Here is a 22,872-nt window from a genome sequence, read left to right on the forward strand (position 1 = left end):
CTCATGCAAGAACTGAGGGTTTGTTTGATAGTGCACAGGGCTCATTAAATGCCCCACCAGGGGACCTTCGGGTCACCAAGCTGTCCCTGGGCAGTGTCCTCACCATGGCTGCTGGGAGTGGTGCCAGCAAGGTGGCCATGTCCCACACCAAAAGTGGCTTCAAAGTTTTGGCATAAACAGTGGAGTTGGAAGCCTCTTCTAAAGCTCCAACACATGGCAGGAGGGTGAGGCAATGTCCAAGGTGTGAGTCTCGGGGCTGACAAAGGACACAGGGTCCTGGCTCACAGGGCTGAGCCCTTAGGGCTGGAGAGAGTCCCCCTCACCTGGTGCCTGATGCTGTGACAGTGCTCCCCTGTGTCACAAATGTCCCTCTGCTTTCTCTTACAGAGTGACTTGTGGTCTCTGGGGATAACGGCCATCGAGATGGCAGAAGGTGCTCCCCGTAAGTAGAGTCATTCCTGTGTTCATTAACCCTGGGTTGTGATTTGCTGGGCTTTCCGAGCACCAGACAGTGCTTGGTTCTCTATAAGAACAGCATCCCAAGGTTTTCCCAAGCAACCTGGGCTGGCTGAGATGGATCTCTCAGCATCCATGGGAACAAAGCTGCCAGGACAACATGGCCTAGGGGACAGGATGGGCAGTGAGCAAATGCACATGGCCCTGTATGACATACTTGAGCACTCTGGGACTCAGTTTCCCCGAATAAAATATGGGTGAAGAAGGAAGGGGTGGAGAACTGGAAGCAGGTAAAACACTGCTCCTCAGAGTTGCTGTTTTACCAAGCTCTGCGGTGACACCAGTAGTGACACACTGGGTTCGGCTGGTGCACCTGCACAGGTCAGGCTGCCATAGAGCTCAGCGTTATCCTGGGCTGTCCTTGCAGGCTGGTAAGTGCAGGTAGATTAAGGCAGCACATCATGGCACATAGTGCAGCTGTCCCATGCTCCAGGCCCGTTGCTGGGCAGGTGCTGAGGACCTGGAGCTGCAGGAGCACAGGTATCCCCAGCCCTTCCCTGCCACTGAGCCTGGCACTGCTGGGGACACACACCTCTTGGAAGGGGATGTCAGCTCTCACCTGCTGTGCAGGTCTCGTAGGTTCAGAGGAAACTGGAGTCTCCCCAGTTGGATGTCCATGCTGTGTTTAATGCCTGTTCTTGCAAATTGCAGCTCTGTGTGACATGCATCCCATGAGGGCCCTCTTCCTCATCCCCCGCAACCCAGCCCCGAGGTTGAAATCAAAGAAGTGGTGAGTCTCTTTCTCAGTCTTTAGCAACTGTGAAATGTTTCTGGAGCAACTTGTTTCTGCAGCCCAGGCTGGGTATTTTGTATTAACATTTGTATGCCTTCACGGGTTGGTGATGGTCTCCAGCATCACTCTGGTGAGTGTTGGGTCTTGATCTCCTGTGGAGGGGAAGTGTGGGCTGAAGGATCCCCCATGGGTTGGATGGCATCCTTGGAAGGCAGGGGTATGAAAACTCTGACACTGCCATTTCACAGCACTGTTGGCTTTTCCAGGGCAGTTCATGCTGCCTGAAGTCTGATGACACTTTGCTTGGCTCCTGTTTCTTTCCAGTCAGGTTCCGTTTTCAAGTGGAAATGTGTATCCAGGCCAAAAAAAGGATAGTTTATCTTGAAAGCCCAGGAATGTGGAGATTTGTATGTAGTTTGGGCTTTATTTTAAAATTTTGTAGGAAAAGATACATCACTGTTTTGGAAAGGGAAAAAAAAGGCGAGGCATGCCAGTAAAAACCCGCTGAAAAACATTCCTGAAGCCCAGCAGATGTTGTTTTGTTACTGTATGTTCTGTATTGATGGAAGTGGAGTCCTTAAAAACACTTGTCTTTGGTTTGTGCTGTTTGATTGCCCTCGGTTCAGCAGTGGTTTGGTCAGGAAAGATCTGCCAGAGGTTGGAAAGACATCCCTGTGCTCCCAGATAGGCTGAGCTCCTGGAGGGATGTTTTGCCGTAATGCCTGAAATTTTATTATTTTACTGAAATCACACACACAAAAAAAGAAGAGCACATGGTAGGTGTGGAAAACACTTGGTGCCACAGCAGTCAGGTATTTTGTTGCTGGGACAGGAACAAGAGGGTCTTGGAATCCTCTGCATCCAATGTATAGTGTTGGGGGTTTAGGGCCAGACACAAAATACTCATCCAGGTTTTGTCAGGAGGCATCTTAATTTCCTCAGCCTGATCAACAGCTGCTCCAGTACCAAACCAGGAGGAGAGGGACCATGCCCAGCTGGCTCTGCAGAGGATGTCAAAGATACTCACTCTCTCCTTGCACAGTGTTTTGAGGATACTGTTAGTCAGCTGGGAAAATGGTGTAAATTGTTGTTTTCTGCCAGATCACCAGCTCCTTCATTATCCTCACTGTTACAGCTCAAAATGGATTGTGAGCCTTCAGAGCTTATTTTTCATACTGAAGTGCTGTTTATTCAGCAAAGGCTTCCTCAGTCTCCTGGCTGAGGGGAGCTGATGAAAGCAGGTTTTGAGCAGGATATTTCACCGTCTCCTAAAGGCAAAAATGGAGCTGGAGTGAAAGTTGTATTTTAGTACCTGCCCTGACACACCAGGATGTGCTCTGTACAAAGTAGGGTGTTCCTTGACACCACCTGCCCCACGCACATCCAGTGGCTGACTCAGGTTTGCACATCTTGTGGTGTCTGCCCAGGGTCAGTTGGTCAGTCTGGGTCTGTGCTCTGCCCATGCCAGGGGTAGCATCCTGGGTGCTTTTGAGAGAAGGATCTGGGAAGTCATAATGGAACTCCAGCTTTGAGGGGAACCTTGGTGCTCACCTGGCCTCTGCTACCCCTACATGAGCAACGAGGGATCTCTGGCCTCCATCAGAGCTGGGACACATGTAGTTTAGGCAGCTCAGACCTATGTACATCTTCCAAACCTTCATTGCCATGGGAAGCTCCAGAGGATCCAGATGAAGCTCCACCAATTCCTTAAAAGCAAATTTTTTCAGCATTTTCAGTGTGACTCTGGGTAGATTTGTTGTCCTTGACTCATTGGCTGGAGGTTTTGGGCCTGGCCAGGATGGGTCCTGGAATTCTGCATGCCCGTCCCAAGAAGAGTGGAGATGTTTAACCAGGCATTCATGGTGGGTCCCTGGCAGTCCATGAGCTGGTTATCACAAGCCCAGGTCACAAGAGCAAAGCAAAATGAAGAAAGGTTCACCATGAACCTTTGAGTTTGTCCTTGCTTTTGTGCGCAGCAACACATAAATAAAAGTACACCAGGTGGACAGATCATCTTTTTCCTTACTTGAAAGAAGTAACAAAGGCACTCAGCACCTTTGAGGGTAAGTCAGAGAAAGCCAAGAGAGAGTGCTGGCATGGAAGCTGCTCTACTTGAAAATTGCGGAGAGGAAAATAATTTTGTTGCTGACTCAATACTTGAACTGGCTTTTGAAATAGTGCTGTGTTCCTATGAAATTAAAGTCTTCAGTGTATCATTTTCTTTCCCAATTAAATCCAGCCAGCAACAAAGCTTTATTTTCTTTTTCCCATGTTTCTCAGGGAAAATGAACTCAAACTTCAGTGATTCTGTTCCCATAAACCTTCCCTAGACCTGCCTTGTAAGAGACACAAAACCTCTTTGTTAATGAGGTGATATTTGCACTGTGATACCACTTTTCATCCAAACAGCTGCAAAGACTTTGCAAACATTGATTTAAGCTTTACAAGCGCCAGGAGCTGGAGGAGCAGTGTTTCAGGGAGGTGGGCTGACCTGTGTCTGGGGATGGGATGAGATGTGTGATGGTGTTCTCCTGGATCAGAGCCAGGGAGAAAGCCCTTGGCTTCTGCTCCAACTCCAGTGAGGGCTGAACTGTGTGACTGGACAGGCTTACCTTTTTCAGAGAGGAAGATTTTGGGAAATCAGACGCCTGAACTGGTCCCTGTCCATAGCTGCTCAGCCAGCTCAAGGATGCAAAGGTGTCCTAGGGCATTACAGGGTACTGGGACCCCCATCCTCAAGAAATGGGCAAACCCATCACTTACTGGAGGATAACTTCTTAGCTACTTCACCTTGACTGTGTTTGTACATGCTCTGGACCACACATCCAGGACTGGAGCCTCTCCAGCTTCACATGAACAAGGGAAAATCAATATTTTAGAAGCAGATTTTTTTTGAGCATTGCATGGATTGTCCCCTCTGGATTCACCAAGGCACTGGGCTTTCAGAAGCAAGGTGGAGAAGGAAGATTTGCTTGTTATTAAACTGGAAGGAGGATTTAATTGGATCCAGTAGTGTATTTTATTTTTGCATCTCAATTTGTATGGATTAGCACTTAAAAGATAAATCACTTTTAGCCTTACAGCTTAAAAGTAAAATCCCTGAAAGCTTATTGTTTTTCTTCTAATGCAATTCTGTAATATCTGTTGGCTTCTGACATAAATCTATATTCATTTTCTTACTTGCTAAAGCAACATAGGCTATAGTAGCCTGTCAACATCTTCCTTTACTGTAAATCCCTATTCCCTTGGGTTTATAATGTGGTGAAAATAGTTCCAGGAAAACTTTTGATATGCAACACTTGAGACTAAGAGAAATTTGTTTATTAAAGATTTGGCTGAAACTGTGTTAGCTGAGATTGACTGGAACTTTGTGGGCAGGCAGGCTGTGAGGAGAGCAGAGCTCTGACACCCATAGCCATGTTCCCACCTCTGCCCAAGCCAGGCTGCCCAAAGAGCGTGTCCCATTCAATTGGATCCATGATGAGTATCCATGATCCACCAGGGCATGGTGGCCCACTGGTTGTGATGCCATAGTGATGCTGCTGAGAGGGTAGGGAAGGGCTGCAGGCAGCAGCATCACCCAGAGATTGCCTGAGCTTTAACAGGTCATGTAATGTTGGGAGGTGAAATCTGAAAAAAAAAAAATCAACCTAGCTTGTCCCACTCATGTTCAGAAAGATTCATCTCTTGAAACACTGCCTGGGGCCATAAAATAGGAGAAACAATCTATAAGGAGTTACGTTTATGTCAGTATGTGTTGTCTCTTGTTTCTACCTGCAGTTTCACAGGTCAGAGGGATGGGAGGAGGAACACTCTCTTGCTTTTTTTCTTGGTTGCCATTGGTGACATCTGGCTTTGGTAATTCCAGTCTTACTGATGGTTCCCAGCTTTCTCCAGACTCAGCAGAATGAAGGTTTTTACAAATTGCACTGGGAATTTATAAATAGGAGCATGCAGGGGAAGAGCAGGAGAAAATGAAGTGATAAAGGGCACATGTGATGGTGCAGCTTTGAGACAGTGCTAAGCATTGAGAGATCATGGAAATCCTTTTGGAAGGCTGCCTGTGAGCAAGAACTGTGTGGCAGCCAAAAAGTATTCTCAAATACCCACAGGTTTTTCATTTTCTAGTACAAAAATAGATATATTTACCTGTTTTCTCTGTACCTTCCTTTACTGTCCTTGCCCAGGTCTAAAAAGTTTCAGTCCTTCATTGAGAGCTGCCTAGTGAAGAACCACAGCCAGAGACCCACCACGGAGCAGCTGATGAAGCACCCCTTCATCCGAGACCAGCCCAATGAGAGGCAGGTCCGCATCCAGCTCAAGGACCACATTGACAGGACTAAAAAGAAGCGAGGCGAGAAAGGTGAGTGCAGAAGAGAGGAAGGTTAATGGACAAACGGCACTATGGGCTGTCCTTGACCCCTGCCATGTGCTCAGACATCCCTGTGGGGGCAATTCATGACCCCTGCCACATGCTTGAGAATCCCAAGGGTAGACCAAGGCATATCCATGTGGATAGAAGAAGGAAAGCAGAGGACTGGGCTGCTCCTCGTCTCTGTACCAGTTCCCCTCATTCAGATGGCTGAGTTTGTTTGGAATCTGATTGAGTTCAGTGGGTGTGATGCCCTGTGTGATCACGCTTCCTATGGGTTTGAGGTCAGTTTGTTGTGTGGGATTTGATTCCTCTCAGTCACCAAAACAAATGCAAATATTCATAACAAACCAATGGGTGTTCATACAAAGCAGACAGGTGACTGTAATTAGAGCTAATCAGTGTTTTTAAATATTTTTTTTCCTAATGAAAAATGGTGGATTTTTTTATCCAGGTGGTAAGTAATTTCCACATGGAACATCTAAGCTTTGATTCATAAAACTGTGTGTATAAAATTTACGTTTGCATAGATACGTCCTGGCATGTGGGAGGGTGAAGCTGCTAAGCTGAATTTTTCCCAGCTCACATATTTCATGCCCAGTCTGTTATTCTCCGTGACATCCACACTGCACCAGCGATGGCAGAGTTGTGCAAATGAGCATCAAGATAAGACCCTTGCCCCACAGCAATTCCGCTGACTAGGAATAACCTATTAAACTGAGTGTTTTCAGTGAACTCTCCAGGCCCTATCAAAGTCCTCTGCAAGAAAGATCAGATAGCAGAAGAAACTTGTGAAAGTATTCAGCAGCTTGTGAACTGAATTTTAATTTGAAAACTCATTTGTAGAATCCAGCAAATTAATATGTCTCTATTTCTCTTCTTATTGGTAGCAGAATTAATTTTTCATGCGTACCTTCCAGCCCCTTGTAATAGATTTCACTACAATCAAAACAATAAAATGGGTTCCCAGTGAAGTATTAAATGTGTTTAGTCTGGCAAATGAAGGTTGGACCCTAGAGGTGGAGAGTAATTGGATAAATGCGAGCCTTTCTTTTTCTATAATTCCCTTCATCCGATAAAGATGATATCCCAACAGAAATTGCAGTGTGTAGCACAACATGGCAGTGGGCTTTTATGTAGATATCTTCATTGCTTGAAAATTATATAGATTTGCATAGGAAGAGCATATGTTTAGGGAAAGAGGAGTTGGTGCCTTCAGAGCCATGGTTAAATCCCACTCTCCAGTGACTGTGGCTTCAGTAGCTTGTAGTGCACCTCCCTTTGCAGAAGCCTCCTGAAGAAGGAACTCACTCTCTGTCATATGGGCATAAATTCTAATTTCATGGACACTCCTGTGTTTGCTGTGAGGGGCTGTGGTTGTTGAGGTGGTTTCTCACTGTGCTGGTGTGCTGCCTGTGGTGCTCCAGCCACGACTGCAGCCCTCTTCCCACCTGGCACAGCCATGTGAGGTGCCAGCACCCAGAGAGACCAGCTCTGCTTCCCTGTCCTTGTAGCCTCCCGTAAAACCAGAAAATGAAGAGCAGTAATGCTGCTTGTTCGCGGTCATGTGAGAAGAGGAGAGTTGCCTGTTCTGGCTTCAGAGCTCTGGGGTTGTCAGCCACTGGAAAAACAAATGAGTCCAGCAAAGGGCACTGATGAGCTATTCTGTTCCTAGATGAGACAGAATATGAGTACAGTGGAAGTGAGGAGGAGGAGGAGGAAAATGACTCTGGAGAGCCCAGGTAAGAATCAGCATTTCATTGCTGCCCTTATGCCCTTTAGCTCTGTATAAAATCAGCTTGGATTATGGGCTCATACAAACTGGAAATGGAAAAAGGACAGTTTGAGCACTGAGTCCTGTTCCCTGGCAGAACAGAGGATATTCTCACTGCCGGGTGGTGCGTGGGTATAAACTGATGCTCCAGATCACCTCAGCCAAAAGCTGGGGAAGAGGACCTGGGTACCCCATCGCCTGTGGGATCTGCATCACAGCAGGGTGCTGTTATGGGAATGTGGATGTTGAGATACAGAAAAATATGAGATGAAATTAAATTAAAATGTGGTTCATTGCATCCAAGTGTAATTCCTCATTTCCATGTAACTTTCACCAGGAAACCTCCTCGGTGCTGCTGCAAGCACTGTGGGGCTGGAACTTTTCTTGGGTGACATTTTTCAGAGCCCTTGTAATTAGTATCAGGTTATTCCATTATTTCACAGGAATAATGTAATATAATAGCTGGCAGTGATTCATGCTACGTGTGTTTGGTGCACAGCTAAATATAGTGTGTGCCACTGCAGCACCAGAGGCTTTGGTTAGGAACTTAATGTAGAGGAAACCTTGAGCAAATAGAAGACTGGTGAGCCATGGGCAGAGAATGGTGTCTGCCACCCTGACCTGACACTTGAAGTCTCCACATCCCTCCATCCGCTGCTGCCCAAGCTCTGTCAGGCATTCAGGTGCTGTTGGGATGGAGGGAGAGGCCACCTTGGAAAATCTCACAGAACCTACCCCGGAAAGAGGTTTAAGGATGCAGGCAGGGGATCATCTCTGGTGCTTCTCTCCTGTGCAGCTCCATCCTGAACCTACCTGGGGAGTCAACGCTGAGGCGGGATTTCCTGCGGCTGCAGCTGGCGAACAAGGAGCGTTCGGAGGCACTGCGGCGGCAGCAGCTGGAGCAGCAGCAGCGGGAGAATGAGGAGCATAAGCGGCAGTTGCTGGCCGAGAGGCAGAAGCGGATCGAGGAGCAGAAGGAGCAGAGGCGAAGACTGGAGGAGGTAACTGGCCAGAGCCAAGCAATGGGCTGGCAAAGGCTGGTTTGGGGTGGAACGGTGGGATTTCTGGTAGCAGGTCCCAAGTGACTGTTCTCAGCCTGGTTTAAGAAGATCATGTCCTGACCTCTCAAGTCACTGACACCAAACATTTCGTTACATGGTTCAAACTCCCCTGATCATCCTTCTGGCATACCCACCTGCAGCTTACCATAATAAGCGTTGCCAACTCCTTTGAAGGTAATAGAACTGGTTTGATAGAAATAAACCCTTGAAATACCAAACTTAAAGGAACTATTGAGCAGTTAACCCATTATTGGGGTGACAAGTTGTGTTCAGTCAAGGTGAGCAAAACTCACACTAGTCCAGGCACCTGTCAAGTTCATTATTGTTATTTGCTGCTGTAGACCGTTACAGTTGAGAAGAGGCTGAAAAGCTTCATTTGCCCTTTCCCCACATCCATGTGCCATTTGTGTCTCATTTAATCCCTAATTTCGACTTCAGTCCTTATGGTCCCTGCCAATTACAATTTCTCTTACAGGGGAGGGGCAGATGCCTGCCTGACTTGTGCAATGATCCATATGTGCCCCGAAGGATAAGATTTCATTACCCTTGTCTTAACATACCAGCTACAAATGCAATCGGTCATAAATTATCCACCCCATTTAAAATCCAGCTGCAGGATTTGACCGTGTGACTTTGGGTGTGCCTGAGCTGCTCAGCCTGGCCACGTGCTCAGTAGGAAGTGCTTGCTTTTGCTTTAGCTCCTGGTTCTTGGATTGCAGAAGTTCACCAAAAAAATAGAGGTTTTTCCCCATCTCTTCGTATTTTGGTGGGGTTTTGCACAGACACCCATTGCCTCGCACTGAACTCATTCGAAGAGACTGATCAAAGTGTTCACATGTTAAGGGTCATTAAATTAGCTTTCTGAAGAGGTCACCAATATGTCTGAAAAAGGCATTTGTAAATGGACTACTAGAGCAGCCACCCCCTTAATCTGCACGAGCCAGAGGTCTATTACCCTGGTCACCAGACTCTCCCTGAGCTGGTTAATGTCTCCAGGCCAGGGGCACAGACAGGAAGGAATTTCAGGCAGCTGATGATGATGGTGATGGTATGGGCCCTCTTCGAGGTGGTCCTCTGAATGCCTCCAGGCCAAAAATCAACACAGGCAAATCTCGGGCAAAGCATTTTTTCAGTCTGGTAAATATGTAGGTCTGTCCTTTTGTCAGAGCGCAGAGCATGGCATGTTCAATACTTTGTAGGTCAGGGCTTTGCTTGTTCCTGCTCCCTTCCCAAGGCTGGCAAGCGGCTTCGAGAGAGGACAGGGTTTGCACATAGATGCACCCTGAAATCCCCTGCCCCAATGGGTGTTTATCTGAGGTTTGCTATAAAGGAAGCCTGGCTCTGCCTTTGTCCCAGCCTGCTTGCTGCAAGCTGTACAGGAGCAGAATAAAAGCAGACACCAGATTAGCTGCAATCCTGTAATGAACACAATGCTTGCTGCTGTATTAGTATGTTCTCTTCACATAGAAGAAAAGTGTTCTCCCTTTGCTGCTTCCCAGGCCGGTTTTGAATGGAGGACTAATCGCCTTGCTAAGCTGGCGAGCTCTTCCCTGAGCTACAGTCACTGCCTTGCTGGGCTGGGCTGTGCGCAGCCCCCTGGGCTTTGCCAGTTCTTCCTCTGTTCTTTCCCCAAGTCATTAAAAGTTAATGCAACCATAGCCAGTACTTAAAACCAATGCCTCTGTTTGTGGTGGCTCTAACAACTGTCTTACACCTTTCATCCCTAATCTGAAAGGGAGTTGTGTGCTAAAGCAAAGCCAACAAAGAAGTGTTTGCATGCTCCTTCCCATGTCAGAGAAATGGGGAAAGACAGGCTGTAGTTGAAGGGCATGCTGTGCCCACCCCAGTGTGAACAGCTAGGACTAGAGCATATGCTGGGGCCAATTGGCAGCTGTGATAGTCCCAGGACCTTCTTGAGTACCCATGTTCTCTGGTCCATTCGGCCAGATTTAATTTCGTCTATAGCTCCAGACACAGAGTAAAGTGATCTCTGCTCTCTATTAGACATCATTTGTGTGGCAAACAAGAAACAGTTGAGTTGCTGTGGTGAGGACTAAAGCAGGAGTCCTTGAAAGGGGGGATACAAAGCTCCTGTTGTAAACACTGTGGATTGTGGCAGAGGTCAGAAGAAATGCTTCCCAGCACAGCTGGCTGTGGCTTTGCCAAGTTCAAGGTGCTATGTATCTGTCATGGGCTACTGTGGGAAAATCAGAAAATTGGTTGCTGCAGAGATCAACAAAGTTTCATTGCTGCTGCAGGGATATAGTGTGGTTTTTGTTCTTCCCAGATAATCTGGGGTGGGAAGTATCTGATGGCCAGACAGAGGTGCCCACCAGCACTGTACCCATCCCAACAGTACCCAAATGCTTCAGCAGCAGCCAGGCTCCTGCAGTTTGTCCTCTCTGCTTTTTCCTCCACTGGCTTTGCACTAACTTCCATTGATGACTCTTGGCCACAGATTTATTTGGGTGAATGGGAACAGGATTTCTTCCATGCTACTTTATGGTGTGACTAAGATGGGGTGTGCCTCCAGCAGGCAGCACTGTACCAGCAGATCTCTGGGAGAAGCCAGTGGAAGACTCAGATTACTGTTTTTTTCAAAATAAAGTTGACCTTTAAAATCCAGTAGAGTAACCAGGACAAATAAACCCTTGGAGCTGGTGGCTTTTCAGGCTCCTAAGTCAGCCTGTTCAGTACTGCCAGGCATTACTGTGTTTATAGGATGAGCTTTGACTCGTCATAAGACACCGTGGAGGTGGCCAGGCTGAGGGAGTGAGTTGGCATCTGGGCCCAAATGCAGCTCCAAAAGGATTGACTTAGTAGGGTGCCAAGCTCAGAAATGCCTTGAATTAATTTGTACTGGAGATGCACAGCAAAAGAACTGGAGAAAAGCCTGCTAGTGGGATGCCTGGTCCATTCCTGTCAGTGCAGACCTCCAGGAGGTTTTTCTGTGGTTTTCCAGTCTTGTCTTTAAATACTGCCAGGGATAGAGCTAGGACACTTCTCATTCCTCACCCAGTAGCACTCAGAATGAAGGAATCCTATTTTTTTTCTGTCACTTTGATCTTCCTAAATGGGGATTTCTGAACCTATCACAAAGGACCTCTCATTTTAGGGCTGTTTTGGAGAAATCCAGTCTCATAGTGTTGCTCCAACAATAACATCAATTGCATATATAAAAAAGTCAAACGAGGAAGTCTCCTGGTGGTCTCTTGATGCTGCCCCTGAGACCTGCTGTGATCCTTCATGTGTCGCCTTGCATCTATCAGACACTTAGGCCTTCTTTTTCAACAGCTGACCAATTTCCTTCTCTTAAGGCTGAATCTTACTCCAGGCAGCCAAAGAGATTAAGATTTGCAGCTGTCTTTAATTGCAGTGGAAGTAAAAATGCCCAAGCTGGCATTGAAATTGGGACCTTCATGGAAATACAGTTGAAGTTTTGTTTTTCCTCATGCAGAAAGTTGGTCTCATGAATTCAAAATGTGCACCAGAATTAACCCTCAAATTAGAGAATGAAATATCAGTAGATCAAATAGCCTTAAAGAAAATGTTTGTGTAATGCAGAATGGTTAATAGGCTTGAATATATTCTAATTTTTCCCTGTATGTTTCTCTAATCAGCCCTCCATTTGTTGCTGGCACACAATGAGCCTTGATGTACTACTTTAACCACCAAAACTCTGGCTGAGCTGTAGGAATAACATATCATGGGGTCAGGAGCCTTAGCGATCCTGCAAGACAAATCTCTGCAGACCCCTTGGCAGCAGTGGGCAGATGGTGTCAGAGAAGGCTTTACAGAACCTCATTTTTCTGCCATGTTGTGGATTTTTTTCCTTTCTAGGTATAAAACGAAGGTCAGATCTTCGCAGGCAATTGTACAAGGCAAATCTAAGCATCTTGCTCTTTGCATGTGAAGTTTCATTTAGTGCAGTTACAGAGCTGGATGTTCAAGGGATAAAAAATTGCTGAAGTTCCTGTATATTAATCAGCAGACAACCATCTATTGGAAGCTCTTACGAAGCAATGCCAAAAAAATCAAGCAATTAATTATAGGTAAATTTAGGTTAGCTAAAGTGGTGGTTGTTATTTTCTTGTACATGTGCAGGTGTCCTATAGCTTGTAGGAACATTGTCATTCAGATGACAGCCCCTCACAGTAATACAGTACATGGGGCACTGCAGTGGTCCCAGCAGCATTACAGCAGCTCCTGCAGTACAGACATGTGCTAAGCTTTACATCTCTCTGGTTTTCCTTTGGTTAGAAAGCATGTAGATCTCATAGTTTCTGAAGCATGAGCTTTTTCCTGCACAGAGCATCCTTTGATGGTGATCCTGGCTAAAAGCTCCTGTGATGGTTCAGAGCATATCAGATCCCCATTTACCATGGTGGGAAGTTCTGACCCAGTTTCTCTAACAGTGGAAAACACCTCTCCATGCTCCAGTGCTTGGTGTGTCAGGAAAGATGATATTCCAGCCACAGTCACTCTTTCCCTGGTGGCTCAGCTAAACAAGCCTGTCACAGCAACGCAACCACCTAGAATATTTGTTTTCATTTGTCACTTGGAATTCCCCTTACACTTCTTTCCTGGCTTATGCTGATGTTTGGGAGCAGCAGCCAAGGTTTCCAGGAGCCTCTTCTTGCAAGTGTAGGTGCCTCTCTGAGCTCATCAGGTTTGTGGGGCGGCTGCAGCTCTGTGATCACTCGTAGCCCTGAATGTGTCTGATGTAGCAAAGTGAGCTTGCTCCTTTGAAGTCCTTGTTTCATGCCAGGCCTCCAAGGGCCTTGCCATCAGAGGTTTTGCCTTTGTGTGTCTTTTCTCATCAATATTTAAAACCTGTCATATCTAGTGGAGCGCAAATAAGATCCCGTTCTGGCTTACAAGAGGCTACATATAGCTTTACCTGCAGAGTTATATAAATGCAGTCCTAATTAATTGGTGCTGTTGCCTTGCATGAATAATGGATCTGGATAGTGTAAATACAGTAGTTTTAGGGTTGGAGAAATGTGGGAAATGTGCTCTTGCAGTGGGAGAGAGAGGGTGGAAAACAGGGAGAAAAGGAGACAAAAAAAGAGACATCTTTTTGAATGTTCCCCCTTTTTTCTTTCCATTTTTACATGCATTTGTTTTCAGCTGCATCTCCCTGCGTTTAGTCTCTACTTGGAACAGGGTCCCTATCATCCCATGCTGGAGGCTTTTCCCACTGCAGTGCCAGGTCCTCTCCAGATGTTTGGCAGCTGCTGAAGTGGGGCCATGGTGGGAAGGCAGCGGAGTGGCTGCGCCGTGGTTGATTCAGCCCTGCTCTGCTGGCTGCAGTGTTTAGCTGAAGGTGCTGGTAATGGGACTGTGACAAGTGACTTGCTCATAATGTGACCTGACAAATCCACCATGGAGCTGGAGGGAAGTGGCCTCCATGAATGTGTGTATTGCATCCAGCCTCAGCCTGAAGAGCCCAGCTGTGGCAAGTTCAGAGGTCCTTTAAATGTCCAGAGGAGCCCGTGTTTGAAAGAAAACTGTACCTGTGAGGCTCAATTCCCAGCTCCTGGAGTTAAATAGGCTTTTTGATGTGGAGGGGGCTGGTGGTTAGAGGCCTTGCAGCATAGAGACCAGAAAAAGGCCAGGCTCCCTGGGGCCACTGGGCTCATGGTACCCTGGAAGGGTTGTGGTGTGCCGTTCCCTCCCTGGGAAAATTGCTTTTGCCTCCTTCTTTCAAGGTTTTGGATTTTTTCGCCTGCTGGATTGGAAATAAAGACCATTTGGGTGATTTTTATTTAAGAAATAGCTGTGGCATTCAGGGCCTTGCCTCCTGCCGGCCAAGCCCAGCCTACACAAGCATTATGGGCTTTATTCAGCACAGAGATAAAATTCAGCATTTTAACTAAAAATTCAACAGTTTAACTGAAAAACCAAACCGCTAAAACCCACCCCAAAACCAGTGTGATACAACTGTCAGTGGAAGCTCAAGGTAACGGTTATTCTATCCATTAGTCTAAAGATCTGTGCTGCAGAGGCCATGGGAGCAGTGACCATCATCTGAGGAGATCAGGGAGCACTGGTGAAGCCAAGAAATCCTGTGTGTTACCGTAACTGCTGGAGACTGACCATGTCGTGGCAGCCTGTCCTCTTAAGTTTCTAATTCCAAAAGCTACAACCATCCCTGCGCTCCGCGAGGACGGGTGTACACACAGAGTAACACACTCATCCCCTGCTTACGTGGGCAGTGCGAGTGACTGTGTCTGGCGTGGGACACGCTGGAGTCTGGAGCTGGTGGGTTATTTCAGGTTGGATGCCTTTTTTCCTTCCCCGAGGCAAGTGGAACAGAATTGATAAATGTGGCTATAGGTGGCACTAAAGCTGTGCTGCAGCTCAAGGAAATCACTGGAGTCACTGCACAGAGTGGCTGTGGATGTTACCTGGGGGTGAGGAGGCAGTGGCTCCTTCTGAGATTAAAATGTTGGGATATCTCTAAATGTTTGTAACAATATCTGTAGATGTATCTGTAGATCTGTAGACAGATCCATCTTATGAATATGTGTCTATAAAGATATCTATAGATATCTGTTTCTAGAGAGACAGATATAAAATATAGAAGAAAATACAGAATATATATAGAATTATAATAACTGTAATGGATATGTATCTAACAAGAACAGATCTATCTATTAGGTATCAATTATAAATATATATATTAAATCTCCTGTATTTAATACCTATTGTAGAGACCTATATAATATATAATATCTCTACAGACACATATCTGTAATAGGGATGAATATGTATATAGAAGATACCGATAGATAGATAGATAGATAGATAGATAGATAGATAGATAGATAGATATTTCAAATCTATCTGTACAGTGCGGGTTCTTGCATAGCAACAGTTTCAAGTGGATATATCTTGGTCTTTGGATTGCTCAGCCACCTCCTCAGCTGCTGGCTCCAGTGCTCCCTGAGATTTAGTGGTTTGCCGGCTTCTCCAGTGCCAGCATTCCCACTGCAGTCTGCTCAGCTGCTGTGTGTGACAGGAAGAGAAAAATAGGGAAAAAAGGGAGAAAAAAATGCAAGTTTCTGCTTCAGCACGTGCGTCCCTGCTACGATGTGGCTGCACCCAGGAGATGATGGAGTCATGGCAGGTTGCAGAGCCCCAGTAGCCAGTGTTGGCATTTGAGTGCCCTCTGCCGATGCGGGATGTGGTGCGAGGCTGCGGTGAGGAGCTGCCGAGCGGAGCAGGCGTGGCCCTGCTGATGCGTGGCAGAGCTTTGCAGCAGTTTGCTACGAGACCCTGCTCCCTGGGGCATCCCAAAAAAGTATCCTGGGATGGTTTGGCTAGTTGCAGGAGTTAGGATGGATTAAGAGCAGGGGATGTGGGGCCAGGGCCCCCAGGTGACTCACAGCAGGCTGTTGGTCGGTTGTTATCACTCCAAAATTCCCCGGATTGCTGTCAACAAAGGTGCTACAGAGTGGAGCAGGCAGGGATGTGACCCAGGAGAGTCAGCAGGCAAGGGTAGCCTGAGGATGGTAAGGGAAGTCTCCACCCTGCTCATTTTGTGTTTCAGAGAGGAAAAACCCTTTGATTTTGGGGGCTCTTTGTTAGTTTCTGGTCTCAGCAAACATTAAGAGAGATGTGTTCCCCTCTCAACAGGCACTAAACTCTACCCTGACTCCCTCTCTCATCCTGACAGATGGATTTGGGGCTGAGATGTGAGTTCCCCATAAGCAATGGGCTCATGCAGCTCCCACGTGTCTGAGACCTGAATAACTCACTGGTTGGCCACACCTGTACATGGGGATCATGTGCTGCTCCCGTGCATTCATTTGCAGATGGGAGAAGAAGTCATGATCTGGTGCTGGCTGGGAGGGTGCTCTGGGTTCTCTGTACCCAGTGCCAGTCACTGGAGTGCATGAGGATGGGGTGAGATCAAGAAACTCCTCTACTACCCAAATGGACCAGCCTGCTGGCAAAGCATCTCTGTGGGTGAGTGGGAGCATCCTGGGTCTCTGGCAGAGATGACACCCCAAAAATCATAAGAAAAGTGACTCTGAGCTCTTTTTGAGAGAAAGAAATGGGGGTGCTGACCCGTGCCTCCTGTCCCCACAGCAACAGAGGCGGGAGAAGGAGCTGCGGAAGCAGCAGGAGCGGGAGCAGCGTCGGCACTACGAGGAGCAGATGCGGCGGGAGGAGGAGCGGCGGCGTGCAGAGCACGAGCAGGTAACCTGGTGGGAGCAGGGCAATTGCCTTCAGCGTGGATTTCTCTTCCCCTAATCAAAGATTATCTTGTAAACACTCATTTTTCACTACTTGAGAGCAAATTGCTTAATTGTTAACACTGCGTGTGTTGCTTTCACTGCTGTTGTTTGTTTCCATGTGGTTCCACTTGCTGGCCTGCAGGTGTGGAGACACTTGACGCAGGTTTTTCCCACGCAGTTGTTCCTGGGGCCAGATTTTTTTGTGTTCCTGGGACGTATTCGGCGTTTCCCAGTGATTTCCGTTCTTTACTCCACCTTGTAGAGTGATGGACACCCTGCGCTCCTTGGGCAGGGACTGATGGTGCCTGGGCTGACTGATCAGTGCTGGCACTTGGGCGGGGTGGATGTGGGTGCCCACCTCAATCTCCTACCTCTTGGGAAATACTGGCTCTTTTACCTTCTCTCTCTTTTTCCTTTGATCCTTGCTGCCCATGCCTCCAGGAGTACATCAGGCGACAGTTAGAGGAGGAGCAGAGACAGTTAGAGATCCTGCAGCAGCAGCTGTTGCAGGAGCAAGCACTACTTCTGGTAAATGGGAGGCTTCAGCCACGCTGCCGCTTCCTGCCCGTGTCGCGTCCGCATGTGCCCGCGTGCACCCATGTCCCCCAGGTGCCTCCTGCCATGCTGAGACATGGGGGACACCACTCACCACCTTACCTGGAGCCTCCTATCCCACTCTTTGGCTGCCAGCATGCCTTGATCCCCCCGCTGCCGCTTCTGGCTGGTCTCCCTCATGGTGCACGGCTCTCGTTGCATCCCTTCCGTGGTGCTGGCATGTGTGTGCCTCCCTGAGAGGGAGCAGTCTTGGTGCCTCCCTGAGAAGAGCAGCCTTCGTTGCTGCTGTGTAATTTTGAAGGCTGTTTGCAGCATGTTGGGGTGTGCTCAAGCTGTCACGTGCCTCTGCCCATCAAACCCACCCTGCCATGCTGGTCTTCATGTTACAAGTGAAGGCTTTAGTTTTAATTCCCTCACAGGAATGCTGTATATTCACTCATGTGCTGTTTGCATTGTAGATGTCCTCCTTTTTATATTCAATTTGGTTTTGAGTTATCCTTGTTAATGCTGGTAGCTGTTACTCTCACTGCATTTTCTTTTAATCCACGAGGATTATCCTTTTTTGTTCTTGATAATAATTTTATTTAGGAAAAAGAAAAAGCTCACACAAGCCCTTGTCTTCTAAAAAGGCCCTTTCAAAGTGATTTACTCCTTAAACCTCATAGAGCCATAGAGATTCAGAAAGATCACAGAGTTTGCTGTGCTGTGTGGACCTTCCCAGCATCAATAATTGATTCTACAGAGAAGCTGGTTGTGATTGGGCTCTGTCTGGCTGCAGAATCACAGAATAGTTTGGGTTGGAAGGGACCTTAAAGACCCATCTCCTTCCAGCCCCCCTGCCGTGGCAGGGACACCTTCCACTAGACCTGGTTACTCAAAGCCCCATCTTTACCAGGTGTTGTTTGGCACCTCATTGAGTTGATCCTTTATTCTTCCCATCCAGAAAAATCTGGGCAAAGTCAGTGGTAATTCTTGAGCGAGTGTCAGCCCTCAAGTGTCTCAAAGAGTTGCCCTGACAAGGCAGCAGCACTAGCACCCCTCATTCCCTTTAGACAAGGCAGTTCAGCAGCTGCACAGCATTGATGCTGGAGGTGCAACTCTGAATTTGTTGGCTGTGTCCTCCCAGCAGTCTCTCCTTGGGGAAGCTTTACTGCTCAGTCCCCAAAGTCTTTCAAATCAATCAGCTTTTCCAGAAAAGAGGCTTTCAAATACTCAGGCCCCATTTTCCGTCCAAAGGGATAAATCTGGAGTTTGCAGGCTGGCTGGGCACCCTGTCACTGTGTTTTCTTCTGGGTAGGAGTACAAGCGCAAGCAGCTGGAGGAGCAGCGGCAGGCAGAGAGGCTGCAGAGGCAGCTCCAGCAGGAACGGGACTACCTGGTGTCCCTGCAGCAGCAGCAGCAGCAGCAGCGACAGGACCAGAGGCCAGCAGAGAAGAAACCCCTCTACCATTACAAAGAAGGGATAAATGCCAGCGAGAAGCCAGCATGGGCCAAGGAGGTAGGTGGGAGTGAGGAGTGTGGTGGTGCCCAACTGCATCCGCAGGGCTGGGCGTGTGGTTGGTCCAAACACACAAGACAGATTGTGCTCTGCAGGGTTGGGATCCAGCAGGTGCCATCAGCTGTGCTGAAAACACTCCCAGTTCAGTGCAGAGCGTGTGTCTCTGCGTGTATGTTTGTGTAAGCAGAGGAGAGGAAGGATGTTCTTCCATGAGGGCATGCAAGGAGAAGGATGGATCCCTCCTGGAGGGCTTGTGGACACAGAATCATAGAATATTAAGGGATTTGAATGGACTTGAAAGATCGTGTTCTCATTCTGCTTCCTGGCATGTCCACAGAGGGTCAGGGATGAACACAGAGGACAATTGTCATGGGGTTTCTTGCTGAGCCCTAATTGCACATAGTCAGAGATTGGATAGCTGTTCTGCCCAGGGTCAGGGCTGTATCGCTTGGGGTTACTCTTTTGTGATTTTTTTCCTCTCAAGCAAAAAGAGGTAATTGTTGTAACAGTTGTGAGATCTTGCATATTAATTATTGCCTTGCTGAATAGTCTTGAAAAGATGAAGACATGCATTGTCTGCAGTGCAGATTCAGGATCATGTGCAAATGCTTTCTCCTTAATTTCTTTGTGGTGGCTCCAGTAAGATGGGTGCCTGCTTTTGCTATTAATTTTTCTAAAGTTCTTTGTCTTTAGTTGGTTTAATTTTGTCACCCTATTCCTGGGCAGAAAGATCTTTTAATAACTTGCTTATTTTTCCTACCAAGATAGATCTCTGCTCTGCTGCCAGATGTCTGGCACTCTTTAGTCCTGGCACAGATGTGATGTGCATCCAACATGTAGCTGTCTACTGGTTTTTCCTCTTGACAGTCTTCAGCAGTATTCACAATACCTGCAAGCTCAAGGAATTCAGCCAGCTGTCCATTGCCAAGCAAAGACCAATAATAAGAACAGTTCTTGGCTTTTCTAAACCATCACAGAGATAGATGTGTGTGTCAAAATTTCTTTTCACCTCTTTATATACTCCCTTGGGTTTCTCCTTTGTTGCCTTCCAATTTAATCTGCAGTCTGCAGATGATATATTTTCATGGAGTTGCAGCATCATTCTCCAGCCCTTCCAGTGGAAAAAGAGGTTTGGTAAGTGGGATTTGCAGATGAGACATTCCAGATGTGCTGAGCTGCCTCTGACTGGAGAAGCTTCCACCTGGGTGGTGCCTCTGCCTCTGTGCAGCATTGTGTCTCTCTTGTCCATTTGCAGAAGTGCTGAGGGTAGTTAGCAGGCAGGAAAAAGGGAGTAAACTCTTTCATTGCATGGTTTGAAGTAAATCCTCTAGAACATTGCTAAAGTACCTCTGGCACTGTCTTCAAAACTTTAGCAAAGATATGTAAAAAGGAATGTTATTCTGTAACTGGAGTGAAGGAGAAAAGTGCTGTATTTAACTTTGCCTTTTGAACACAAAGGCCCATTTCTTCTATTCCATGGGGGAAGCTTCTTTTTGTTGTCATCACTGGGAGCAGGACCTTGGGAACTGCACAATGTGAATAAGAGTAGCAGAATGTGGCCTTATACCCTGTGCTGAAATCATACGGAAGTTGAAGTTTCCTGTTGTTGGGGAGCATCTCCAGCTTCCACCAATTAGCTGTCCAAACCATTTATTCCTCAGCTATGTCACTCTATCCAGTTTCTAATTAAATGCTCAAAGCAGCGGCTGTGGTATCTTTCTGCTCTTGGGAGCAGTGGTTTGATGCACTGCCTGGGCTAAGCACCCTTGGGAGCTTCCCAGAATGACTCCTCTCACCTCCATCCCATTTTTTAGCTACTGCATGGTCCCACTTCTAGCAGTTCAGGTACTTTGCTGCACATGGTGAAAGCCCACCCTTTCCAGCTATACAGAGAGACTTGTGATACTTCATCAGTGGTTTTTTGGTATAGTTTAGCAATTTCCATACCGACCCCATGCATGCAAATTTAATAGAAATACTGAGACTTTGTTTTCCTTTGGGAACAATGAAAAGACAAGTCTGGTGCTCAGCCTACAATTTCTGGAAGCTCTGCAAAACTTATTTGGATATTTCCTGAGGATTTTGCATTATATCCAATACTGTCCTCATTTTTATGCTTTCTGGTCTCAAGTCTTCTCTCTCAGGAGTGTGATCACCACAACTGAGCTCTCCTCATGCTGTGCCACTCTTTGCTTTTCACACCTCTCCTTTATGCATGTATTTTCCCACATCACTTGTCTTCAGTCTTCCCATCGTCACTCCAAGACCCTGCAGACAAAGGGTAAGGCATAAAGGTTTTGAGGCTGTGGCCACTCACTTTGTGTTTGTGTCCCTGCATTCCCATTTTGGGGACTGGCCTCTTGGTGACAACAAAGCTCTGGGTGAGGAACCAGTCTGTGCTGCATCTCTCACAGCTTCCCCAAGCACAGTCAAGAATTTCTTTCTTCTGAACAGAACAGTCTGATCAGAAAGTCCTGCCAATACGCACTGATGCACATTCCCATCTGCTGCCCCTTCCACTCATCTTCTAGTGAGTGAAACGTTGTCCCCTGGAAGTTAACATGGGATGTAGCTTGGGTGCTGTCCTGTTTGCCAAGGGACAAAATCTTCTGTAATCAAAGAACATCTGGGCCTTTTAGGAGACCATGTTGGGACCCCCTGGTGATCCAGCTAGGGATGTGGCATTAGCACTCTAAGCAGTAGCCCTGTAATGAGCAACTCTCTTTGATACCAACTCTTCTGTTATGGACCAGTATTTGCTGAACAGAGTGTTGCAGGTACCCAGGTGAAACTTGGTCACCTGAAGGATGTGTTTGGGCAGGTGTGTGTGGTACATGACCATGCAGAAAGGAGGAGATAGGTTTAATCAGGCATTTCCGACATGATGGCCAATCCCTCCGGTGCTTTCCCACAGCTTGGGGCTTCCCGGGAACTCGGGGCTCGGCTGTGCGTCACAAGCTGTGCTGTTCTCTGCAGCAGCCAACGCCCACATCAGCTCCTCCTTCAGTCCCCATGGCTTTTATCCTCCTCTCGCTTTGAAGTGATGTATTAAAATATTAGCAGCCTTCCACTGGGACTGTGTAGACACTGCTGGTTGTTTCCTGTTTGATGGAAGTCTTTGAGTTCAATTAGAGATGGCCTGAACTGGAGCAATGATGAATTCCTGGAGAATCTCTGTTCTAATGTTGGAGTCAGTAGGCCCCATAAAGTGCAGCTGGAGAGTCCCAAGAGCATCCTCTGCCATGCTGGTGCCACAATGTGCAAGCAAGGAGGTGCCAGCAGTGGAAAAGCAAGCGCCTTTCTCCTTCCCAGTACCCAGATATCCCCTTTGCATCACTCTTCTGCCTTCTGCTCCACACAAGCTCTCACATCCTCCATAATTAGCTGCACATTATGGGCTGGCAGCGTGCCGGAGAGTGCCTGCAAACACCCGGAGGACTCGGCGGTGGCACCATCTCTGCCTGTCACTGTTTGTGCCATGACTTGGCTGATAAGGAGATGTACTGGACCAGCCTGTGACCCACGACTTGCTTCTGTTCCCTTGTTCAGAAGTTCTCCTTCGCACTCTGCTCTTCTTCCCATCTTTGTGTCCACTTCCGTGAGCATTGCTGAACTGAACTCTGCACAGCCTGTGCTAGTCAGTGGGCAGTGCCTGGGGAGATTGTGGTGACCTCTTAGGACACAGCAGTAGCCCAGGTGGTCCCTCAGGAATAGAAAAAGTCCATAGCACAAATTTCTTACCTATTTTACTCCATCTCCTCCTCAGTCTCTGAAAAAGATTCATTTTTATTCATATAGTGGCTCTTTTGTTTCATGAGTATTTATTTATTTAAAGAAGGAAGAGCTGTAGTTCCTTCCAAGAAAACCTGTTTTAAAGATTGCCTTTTCACATGGCATCATCCATTGTGGAATTGAGACATTTAAGACGTTAGTGATACGTAAATGAAAATATTCATCAGATCTCGAGGTATCAAAAATTCTGCATAGCATATGCTGCCTGAATATCAATGCACAGTCTAACTGCAGGAGAGCACATAAGGCTGGGTTAGCTGAAACCACTGTGTTCCAGCAAAAGTAGCTGAAAGGAGTGGGCTTAGGGGTTGATTTCTCTCTCAGG

General features: G+C 47.2%; 1 protein-coding gene across 4 annotated transcripts in view; it reads left to right on the forward strand.

Moving 5' to 3' along the window:
• The window catches only part of TNIK (TRAF2 and NCK interacting kinase), a 153,640-nt gene that overhangs the window by 98,912 nt on the left and 31,856 nt on the right, over positions 1-22,872 (forward strand). For 3 of the 4 annotated variants that reach the window (XM_071566604.1, XM_071566606.1, XM_071566607.1), the window contains exons 8-15: positions 388-442; positions 1,168-1,246; positions 5,437-5,612; positions 7,297-7,363; positions 8,192-8,396; positions 16,554-16,664; positions 17,144-17,230; positions 18,555-18,755. In XM_071566604.1, coding sequence (XP_071422705.1) covers positions 388-442; positions 1,168-1,246; positions 5,437-5,612; positions 7,297-7,363; positions 8,192-8,396; positions 16,554-16,664; positions 17,144-17,230; positions 18,555-18,755 — 981 coding nt within the window. The remainder of the gene's footprint in view (positions 1-387; positions 443-1,167; positions 1,247-5,436; positions 5,613-7,296; positions 7,364-8,191; positions 8,397-16,553; positions 16,665-17,143; positions 17,231-18,554; positions 18,756-22,872) is intronic. The other variant, XM_071566605.1, reaches the window with a different exon arrangement.

Source organism: Pithys albifrons, chromosome 11, assembly GCF_047495875.1.
Source record: "Pithys albifrons albifrons isolate INPA30051 chromosome 11, PitAlb_v1, whole genome shotgun sequence".
Lineage (NCBI taxonomy): Eukaryota > Metazoa > Chordata > Aves > Passeriformes > Thamnophilidae > Pithys > Pithys albifrons.